This window comes from Parasteatoda tepidariorum, unplaced genomic scaffold (genome assembly GCF_043381705.1).
Source record: "Parasteatoda tepidariorum isolate YZ-2023 unplaced genomic scaffold, CAS_Ptep_4.0 HiC_scaffold_1615, whole genome shotgun sequence".
Lineage (NCBI taxonomy): Eukaryota > Metazoa > Arthropoda > Arachnida > Araneae > Theridiidae > Parasteatoda > Parasteatoda tepidariorum.
Genome location: NW_027261446.1, coordinates 1 through 10331, shown reverse-complemented (window position 1 = coordinate 10331; position 10331 = coordinate 1). Strand labels below are relative to the sequence as shown.

At 29.9% G+C, this 10331-nt stretch overlaps 1 protein-coding gene across 1 annotated transcript; it reads left to right on the top strand.

The window, feature by feature from the left end:
• Positions 1-4712: 4712 nt before the first annotated feature.
• LOC122268437 (structural maintenance of chromosomes protein 6) lies at positions 4713-9711 on the top strand (the record flags this gene model as incomplete). The annotated part of the gene is given in 4 exon segments (XM_043056980.1): positions 4713-4765; positions 6123-6287; positions 8217-8389; positions 9530-9711. Coding segments are annotated over 4 exon segments (573 nt in total), but the record flags the coding sequence as incomplete, so codon positions are not given.
• Positions 9712-10331: the final 620 nt, after the last annotated feature.

Sequence of the window (10331 nt, the reverse complement as noted above, 5' to 3'; positions counted from 1 at the left end):
TATACTCTTTTACAACATTTCGCAGTCCTGTGCCTAAGCGCTTGCTGACATGATTCACACACTCTTCTTTTAATACATCAACATTTGGGCCATACACTTTTATATCGTTCAAATGTTTGTGGGTTTTTGCATCGCCATCCGATAATAATGTCATATATCTAAATCCCCAGGACTCAGATCTTGACCACAATATCTCAGCTGCTTTCATTTCCATTGCACCGGAAGAACCTGAATGATTTATCTGGCACTCATGTTTGTGCCCTTCGTACCAAACAGCAAACTCTGGCGAATCTCCATCCAGATCCTTTTTCGCGCTTGAACAATACGTGCAAAATTTGCTCATAATTTCATAGTCTATCACATATCCAGTTAAAATGTCTATAACACAACCTACGCCAATTGCAGAAGTATGACCTCTTGTCAACCATGTTCCGTCAAACGACACCGATAAATCAACTGCAGTTGAATTATCATCACTTTCCGATAATTGTTTATATGCTTTTTTCACTTTTCCATGGATAGATAAAAGTGAATTTCTTGTGGCGAATTCATTAATGTTTGCTACATATTTTTTTATGCCAGTAAAGGTTCTACTAGAGATGAGGGGCATGTTTAAAAACATGCAGAACTTTTCGACAGCTCCATGACCACCACTTATGTCAAGAAAAGCTTGAACTGCACGTATGTTTACATCAAAATGTGATGATTTGCCATTGGTAGACGGAATTCTTTTGCTAGTATATATGTTAGGGCGCTTTTTCATTACACGACACGATACCGACAAAATCGGACGACAAATGTGTGAACGACAATGTCGTTGCCGGATCGTTTAAGCAACTGTTTTCTCACTTGTCCGATATCGTTAGTNTTCTCTCCCAACTCAATATCTAGAGTGGATTTTTTGCAACAGCTCCAAAGAACAGTATTAAAAAGATTTTTCAAGGTATCTACACTAATAAATATGTATTTTGTAGAATCAGTAATTTCAGAACACACAGTTTTGTCGTAGCCAACATCTGAAATTCTTGAAAGCTTAGAAATATTTGGAGATTCAGCAGCTTTGTCAACAAACGCATTAGTTTCACTTTCACATTCTGCAAGATCCCATCGTTTCTGAATGTTGGATTTGTTAGCCTTTGAACTTCGTTTCAAACGTGGCATGGTAGAAACAATCAAGATTCTCAGAAATTGAATTATAAAACACAATTACTTTGATAGAAAAATGTTTAAAGCAAAAATATAATAAGTAATCTTGATAAAGCAAGCTTTTTTCGAAAGCGAAACTAGATTTTGACTAAAATCTAATAATAATATAAAATTCGATACCAGAGATAAAATGCTGAGAAAAATATAAACAAACAATTCTAGATGCAACTGATCCACTTCACTTCAATTCATTTTTATATATCAGCCGTAGATTTAATAAAAATAACTAAGGACAAAATGCTTCTGCTCGCCTCAGAAAAACTGATTTTGAGGACAACTTGTGAAAAATTCAATATCTAAATAATTATTGGTCGTAGAGGTCTAAAATTTTGTGAGTAGGTTGAAAACAGTACAAAGAACAATTCTAGCTAAAAAAATTGATTTTGATATTTTGATCGATTTTAGCCAAATTGTATATGTCAAGACCGGCCGGAGTTTTGTAAATTAAGAAATTTGTTTTTCTGGAAAGAAACCTAGATTTCATAAATCTTCTTTGCCCGTAGACAGCCCTATTTGCCTGATAGAGTCGGTTTCTTAATTTAGGAAACACATTCTGTTTTTTATTTTATTTTATGACCGCCGTTGAACAGTCGACACAATTTTTGGGTTTACGACTACAAATGTTCAACGCCGTAGCCTTGTAATTTTGAACCAATCCAGAAGACGAGGAAACTCCTGGATCGGTACCCCCAGAGGTATTGATTTGTTATGGGAACATGGAGGACTTTGAGACTCGGCAGATTTAACGTGCATCAGTCACCACAAAACACATTCTGTTATCAAAATCTTTCTCTCAAATATTGCGACTCAATTTTCCTCCAGTTTTGTCGTTATCCAAGCTTAAGAAGTATATGTCAAGACCAGCCGGAGTTTTGTAAATTAAGAACTTTGTTTTTCTGGAAAGAAACCTAGATTTCATAAATCTTCTTAGCCCGTAGACAGCCCTATTTGCCTGATAGAGTCGGTTTCTTAATTTAGGAAACACATTCTGTTATCAATATTAATAATTGATCTGAAGTAAGTAAAACTCCTTACTGTTCCAATCTATGAAAATCTATTTNTTGTATTGACTTATTCCTATCACATGGGCCATCCAATTCATTCCATTTATTTTTATGTATTTAATAATATCAGGTTGCTTATAAATCTTGTGCAGTTCAAAGTTAAATCTCCTTCTCCAATTATTTTTTCATTTACACCACCAAGTATACTCCACAAAATCTTTCTCTCAAATATTGCGACTCAATTTTCCTGCAGTTTCAACACATTCTGTTATCAATATTAATAATTGATCTGAAGTAAGTAAAACTCCTTACTGTTCCAATCTATGAAAATCTATTTCAAAATAGGGGTCTGGGAAATAAAAGTACCCTAACAGCAAAATAACTTGAGCTCTCATTGGACCGATATTTATGAAACTCGGTCCAGTAACAGGGGTGATTGTGTTCCGGGAGTACCCCTGAATTCCGGGTTTTTTGCATTATTCTTCCAGGTCTGGAAACTAGTAGCAAGGCCTGTGATTTTTTCGCAGAAATCCGAGCATCTCAAGACCATTAATTTGCAGATTTCCACGAACCAGAACTTGTAATCCGATGAACTAATCCGAATCCGAGAACTTGTAATTTTATTTCTACAATCTAGAAATAAAATTTTTAAACCTTCACTAAATTGCGTTAACAAGATTTTTTCAAACGCGTGTCTCTTCTGCAATTATACATTTTTGGTTTGTCGACTTTTCATAGTTTTAAATGTTTGAAACTATGCCAGAATCCTCTAATATTGAGATTCATAATCACACAATTTTAATATCTAGCATCGATTTTCGTATTTACCTAAGTTAAAAGTTATTCACTGTGAATCGTATTCATGTGATTTTAAAATTGAACATTGCGGTTCATATTCAAATGAGTTTAAAATCTTGTTTCGCTATTCCTAGACACTGGATCTTAAACATTGTGTGTATCACGATTCAAAAATCCAATAATGCTATTTGTGTTTTAACATTCTTAAAATCCACCATAGTGATTCATATTCATGCGATTTTCAGATCCTATAGTTTGATTCTTCGTAAGAATGTGTCCTTAAATTAGTTACTATAAAATTTTGATATTCTTTATTAATAAGTAATCTAATTATTAAAAAATTATATTAACTAGGAATAGTATATAAATTGATATCTTACGTAGTTTTTACACATAAAATTTTCAGGGTTTTTCAGTTTGTGTCACAATTACCCCTGCAAAAAGGACCAAGCTTATTATAAAATGGAAGACTCATTTTTTACTCAACAATTTACTAAAATATTTAGTGTCAGCTATAATGTTTTGAGGGCGGTAGAGGTTTTTAAGCAAGTTGGAATTGGAGTTGTAACCATTTTTATTCATGTTAGTTACATTGACATTGATTTTTGCAATTCAATTAATGTTATAAAATGGATATTTAATTTGCATGAACTCACATCCTTAAAAAATGCATAAACTTTTTTTTTCATTTTTTTTTAAATTTAAGTTGATTTAAATTTATATGAGTATCTTTTATGTTTTCTTTTCCTTAAATTAATGGAACAATTTCCATTCATTATCAAACAATTAGACTGTATAGATCAACTACACAATCTGTATGTTAAATAATCTCCATAAAATTATGTTCTTTATTCCATTAGTATACACATAAAAATTATTTTATATTTCAGTATTATTAAAATTAAATTAAATTTTGGTCAAGTTTTTAATTTATACTTCAATAACTTTTTATTGAGGTTGGATTTTCTGTAATAATTCATAGTTAATATTATATGTATTTGAATTTTACGTTCTATTCTGTTTCCATCAAGGAAAGATTACCAAGCTATCGTGGCACCAGTAATTATATTTAATTATTGGATTTATACTTTAAACACTTTTTACCACAATACCAATAATACCTTTTACCAAAATTTTAAAATTGTCTGTGGTAAAGATACTAATTTAATATTTTTTTGCAGTTGTCAAAAGTGGAATAGTAAAAAATGTAATAACTTTTATATTTATTATGGTAATGTAAAAAATGTTTTAGATCATTGTGGGAATGCGCTCATTTTTTTAGTTAATCATAAGCTCACACATTTACTTCATTTTTAAACTATTTTTATTAAAATTTATATTTTCTCAAATTAATTAAAATACAAATGACCTAAAATGATCATTAATAATTTTTTCCTAAAAAAATTTTCCGCTCTAAAATTTTTTTTTTTAAAGAAAATGCAAATAGGTTGAAAATATTTTTGAATGAGAAACTAAAAATAATTTGTAAATAAAAGAAATGCTACTTACCATATATCATACAGTTACGATTTAAGTAATTTGAATAAATAAGGGAATGAATCACTACGTAAGATATATCGTAAAGTTACGATTTAAGTAATTTAAATAAATAAGGGAATGGATTATTACATAAAAAAGGTGAACAACAGTCATCGCAGGATTTACATAAAAGGATAAATAGAAGATCGTATAGTTTGAAAAAACATGAGTCCAAATGAGTTACCTGATCCTTCGTTCCAGATGGATCTCCAGATTCTGTTGCTGATCAATTGCTGTTGAAATTGAATCATAGAGGACACATGGTTTAAATTACTAACTTCACTTTATTTCGTAGATATCACTGGTAAAGGTTCATTGATGAAGATGGCTCCCTTTCAGATGGCATTCAATCGCCCACGTGTAACATGAACTTTATATCATATTTTTGAATCAGATGAAACTTCCTTCTTTTTATAAGGGAAATTCGAGAATCGACTTGTAAACATCAGGATCATCGTAGATTTAGTGACTGCTACTATGAAAACTCGCCAACTATTGGCGACAAGGAACACGTGTTGAGCATCTTAATTTGCTAACTTTCAAAGTGAAATAGAATGTAATTTATCTTTAAATTCATTTGATAAACTTTAATTTAAATTTATTTACATCTTGTACTTGTAAAAAAAAGGGTGAAGGGTCAGCTATTCAACTGGAAGGCTAGCGTCTGAAAGTTTTAAAGAAATGAGAGCGTTGTTTCTCTCATACCGTGGCTTCCTCAACTGACGCCAAGAAGGCACGCGAAAAGGAGCAAAACGCTACTCTGTTAGAGTTAAGATGGGAACCATCAATATGGAAAAATCAATTGATCAATTTAAATTTAGTAGAAGGCTATTCTGGTTAAATGAACAAAAACTGAAAAAACTATTGAGTTGAATATCGCCACACATGTGATGTAGCAACATCACACCATGTATTTAATGGTGTAAAAACTTGCAAAGGAAGTTGAGGTTATTTTTAAGCATTGGTGAGACTCATTTGGAAACAATTTATTTATTTTTGAAAATCTGATACTTAAAATAAAGTATTGACTTAATTCTTACACATCATTTTAGGTCTTAAATCTAATTCTTTTTGCAGAACAAATATCAGGATCAGATCATCAGAAAACTGAACATCATTATTTGAAACTCTTACAAAAAACTGTATCATATTTAGGAAAACACTGTTTTACTTATAAATTAAGCTTAAAATAAAATTTCATGTTAATAAATCTTTGAATTGTTTGTTCAAAAACACTATTTTTGTTTCTACTTATATCTAACACGTGTTAATTTGGGAGCTCTATTTCTACACCAGATACATGCAAAAGCCATAATTTAAGCTTAAAAGTAGGGCTCTACCTATACATGGGAGTGACCTTTATATAAAAAAAATTATTAATATGAAATGCCACCTTTTGCCATTTAAAAGAGAAAAAATTATATGGTTGATATCTTTCTACACTGTAGCACAGTTTAGTTCTAAAAAAATTATTAGCACTTAATTTGAATATTGTACTTGATTTTGAGTACCTATCTAGTTTTGTTTTTCTAATTGTTACCGATTCATAATATTTTTTCTTTCTTTCTTTCACAGAGATCAAACTGATTATGAAAATGAAAAACGTCAAAGAAATGAAGAAATTCAAAAACTAGAAGAAAAACTTTCAAATGTTGATATTCGAAAAGATGAATTAGAAACAGAACAATTTCGTTTCATACAAGAGCAAAGCTCGCAAGAACAGGAACTTCAAAGATTGAAGTAAATTATTTTATTTCATTTTTGCTAAATTACTTTTATTTTTTAACGCTTATCACCTTTTTGCCATCTGCAGAATTAATGTTTACTTAGATCCCTTTGTACATTTTAGTGTATAGGGCATGCAACCGTCTTCCGTATGCTCTTTGGTCTCTGGTTGCCTCTAATTCACTAAATCATGCCTTCTTAGTCTTCTTACATTTATCTTTGCAATGTCATTCTAGAGCTTTCTCTCTTTCATCTATCATCATTAGCTCAGGAAAGTGAATGAAATGTTATTTTCTTTCTTAACATTCTTAACGAAAGCCTCTTCATTGCAACCTTCTTTTGTTAATTTCTTTTTCCAAAGTTGATTCATATCTTATTTTAAGAGCGAAAAATGTAAACAAAAATTTGAAAAAAGAAAAACAATTATTTTTTTAAGCTTCCATCAATAGATTTGGAAAGTCTATAGATGTCTGTTTTTCTAGGGTGTGTAGCATTATTAAAAATTGCTTAAGGGTGCTCATTTTCGATTTTCGTCCTTTAAAAGCCCCTAAAGGTGCTTTTTTTTATTGGGCGTTTTTAAAAAGTGCTTAATTTTCCTTTTTTCAAAATAAGATTTTTCCTTTACCATGTTGATTTTTGCTATGAATTATGCAAAAAGACTCAGTTCACATTGTTCTATTCAAAGTTTTCCTAATTGACTCAACCCCAATCAATCTACTTCAGCGTATTGTCAGTCCATAGCGTATAAAAAACGCCATTCGTTTTGCATGATTCAAAATTTCTTGATTTTTGACAATTGTCAAAAACAATGCCTAAAGGGATTTTTTTTCGACATGACGGTTAAAACAAGATAAAACCGTCAATTGTCAAAAAATTTCCAACCTTGCCTAATTATGATATTTTTTTAAATTGCTTAAAAATATTTTTTGAATGCTTGAAAAGTGCTTAAAAGGTGCTTATTTTTTGTTGAATAATTTGGCTGCACACCCTATTTTCTAAGCCGACCAGCAATTTCAACACCACAAGCTAAAATTTTTCTGACTATTGTATTATACAGAGCTCGTATGCACTGGGAATTCTCAGGGGTAAAACTTCAGAAAGTCTTCAGAATTGATTCAATTGATTGTTTCTTGATGCAGAATCATATCTGCTTTTGTTAAAAGTTTTCTGCTTTTATAATATTTTATAGTGAATTAATAGCCTCATACAATTGTTTTATACTGACAGCAGACAATTATTTTTTTTTATGAAATGGATTACAACTTTCTTTAAAATTTGTATTACTTTAATTTTCTTTTTAAATTATTATCACTCAATTAAGTTTTGCTATCTGATTGGTGTTTATCTTTCGTATAATTATTTTTTTAATTAATGCTAATTTATTGGCTTTTAATTGTTTATTGCATTTTAATTTTTAAAAATTTAACTTCAATTATACATAAATTATTTATATATTTACAAAGTCTTTAGCAAAACTTGGCTGAGTTGATTAGCCTGCAAAAGGACCAAGGATGTCTGATATTGGTCCTTTTTAGATGGTTCTATCATAAAATGATCAAACTTCATGTACTGAAATGGGTCATGTTTATGATTATTTTATTTAGTATGTGTGCATGCGCATATACTTGTTTAACATGATTATGCTCATATATCGCATCCTTGCCAATTGTGTTGTGTCTCTAGCTGTTATATGATTTATCATGCTGTGAGTGCCAGTTAGTTGACATTTAAGAGTCTGTATTTAAAACAGCTTTTATGACTATAAACCTCATTTAAACTATTATTACTAAAACTATCGTAGACAATTATGATTAATGATGGTTTTAATAATTTAAAAAAATTGAATTTTAGGCATTTTTATTGCAAGAGTGCAATATGATAACCCAAATCTTGCAGACTCTTAAATTTCAAAAACTAATTTTAAATTACTTTAAAATATTTTAGAGCAGAAATTGGTGATTTAAAGAGTAAAAGAAATATACGGCATAACCAGTATTCTCGAGTGAAGGACTCAAAAAACAATAGGCAAATTATGTTTGGGGAACATACTCCTTCAGTTCTTCAAGAGATTCAGCAAAATCAACGTAAATTTCGAAAAATGCCCAAAGGTCCAATAGGTATGTCTTAGTTCTCATTTACATCAAATCATTCTTTTTTTCATAGAAATAAAAAAAATCTGTTCATTTTCTATAATGTTATGCCATTTTAAAGATTGAACACATGTATATTCTTCTACATAATTGCCATTTTGGTCTCTTCCTTTTTGAAGGTGTTAGTTTTGGTAAACCCATATCATTGCTATGTTCTTACGAACCTCATTTTTTTCTTACGTCCTAGGTAGTCTGTCCCTCTTATGCAGTAGTTTCAATGGAGCATTTTACAGACCTTATAGTCTGGGTTTTGCATTTTTAGTAAACCCATATCCTTGCCTTGTTCTTACATGCCTCATTTTTTTCTTACGAGCTAGGTAAACTGCCCCTTTTATGAAGTAGTGTCACTGGAACATTACACATACCTTATAGTCTGGGTTTTACATTTTAGGTAAACCCATATCCTTGCCATGTTCTTACAAATCTCATTTTTTCACTGGGTTTTGCACCCAGTGACTAAGTTAAAAGAAAGTTTTTGAAAGCTTGGTCAGATCTGAGGAAAAACTGAAAGATTAAATACAATCTAAGGACATGGTGGAGAGTTAGAATGACATGAGCATGCAACAACAGCATCTACTAAAATGATTATTATGTAGAAAAATATTAAACCTCTTAAATGATTGAATATTACTGAGAATAAGTGCATTTTGTGTTAAGAACTTACTGTTGGGATTGCTTTCGTAGCTTAAAATGAAGTTACTTGATGAATTTCATTGAAAAAATTCTTTTTTTAGTAATACTATTCTGAATTGATTGTTCAATTTAGAGTTTTGTTTGTACAATAAGAATTATATGAATTAGAAAAGCCTTATTCAATACAATTAATTTTAAATACTCAATAATAATGAAAAGAAGAGAAAAAATATGTTTTTTCTGTATTTAATATTTTTTATACTATCATGATTAGAGCAATCATATTTTATAACAAGGAAGTTACAATACACAAATTTGTAATGTCCTGTTCAAGAGATTCTTTAATGTTGTATGCTAATAGTTATGATTAGCATACTTTTTTTTCTTATTAAAAAAATGAAGCTTTCTGCAAATTAATTTTATTTCTGTAATTACTTATATTTAATGTGCATTATTTTAACAAAAAAAATATAGGTTTATATATTGAAGTTAAAGATTCAAGATGGACTAGTGCTGTGGAGGCTTGTATAAAACCTCATATGCTTCGGAGTTTTTGTGCTGATAATTCTGATGACAGTAGGTTGCTGACACAAATTTTACAGAAGTATTATACAGATAGAATGCCCTCTGTTATAATCAGTCCATTTCTTTCTCATGTGAGTGTAAAAAAGAATTTATTTTTGTTATTTGTAATTTCATCTGATAGATTAGTAGATTGCATGTGATAATCTTAATTCATCAGCAGCTATATTTATTTTTCCTAAATAACCCATCGCTGTCCAGTTAGCAATATTTCAATGGAGTTTTTGCTAGTACTTGCTAAAAGCCCCTCAGTTACTACGCAATCATTTCTTATTTATTGATGATAAACAGATTGTATTATCAAAAACAAAAATTATTCAATTTATTGCTGCTTTATTTATGAACTTGTTATAATCAAAGCAATATATATATTTATTACAGAATATAATATATATATATATATTATGTTGTGAGAAAATAAAACAGAAAAAAGTAGTTTATTCTTTACTTGATATTAAATCATTAATACTAATCAATCTATATTATTTTATTTATTGCTGTTTTATTTATGAGCATATTATAATTAAAGCTTCATTGTGTGAAAATGAAGCAGAAAATGCTATTTATTCTTTATTTGCTCTTAAATCCTTAGTACGAAAACCTTACTTTACTATGCCATAAGTACTGTATATTTCTGAATATAAATCCATCCTTCTATAAGCAGTGGAGTATGCTTCTCATATGCAAATTCATT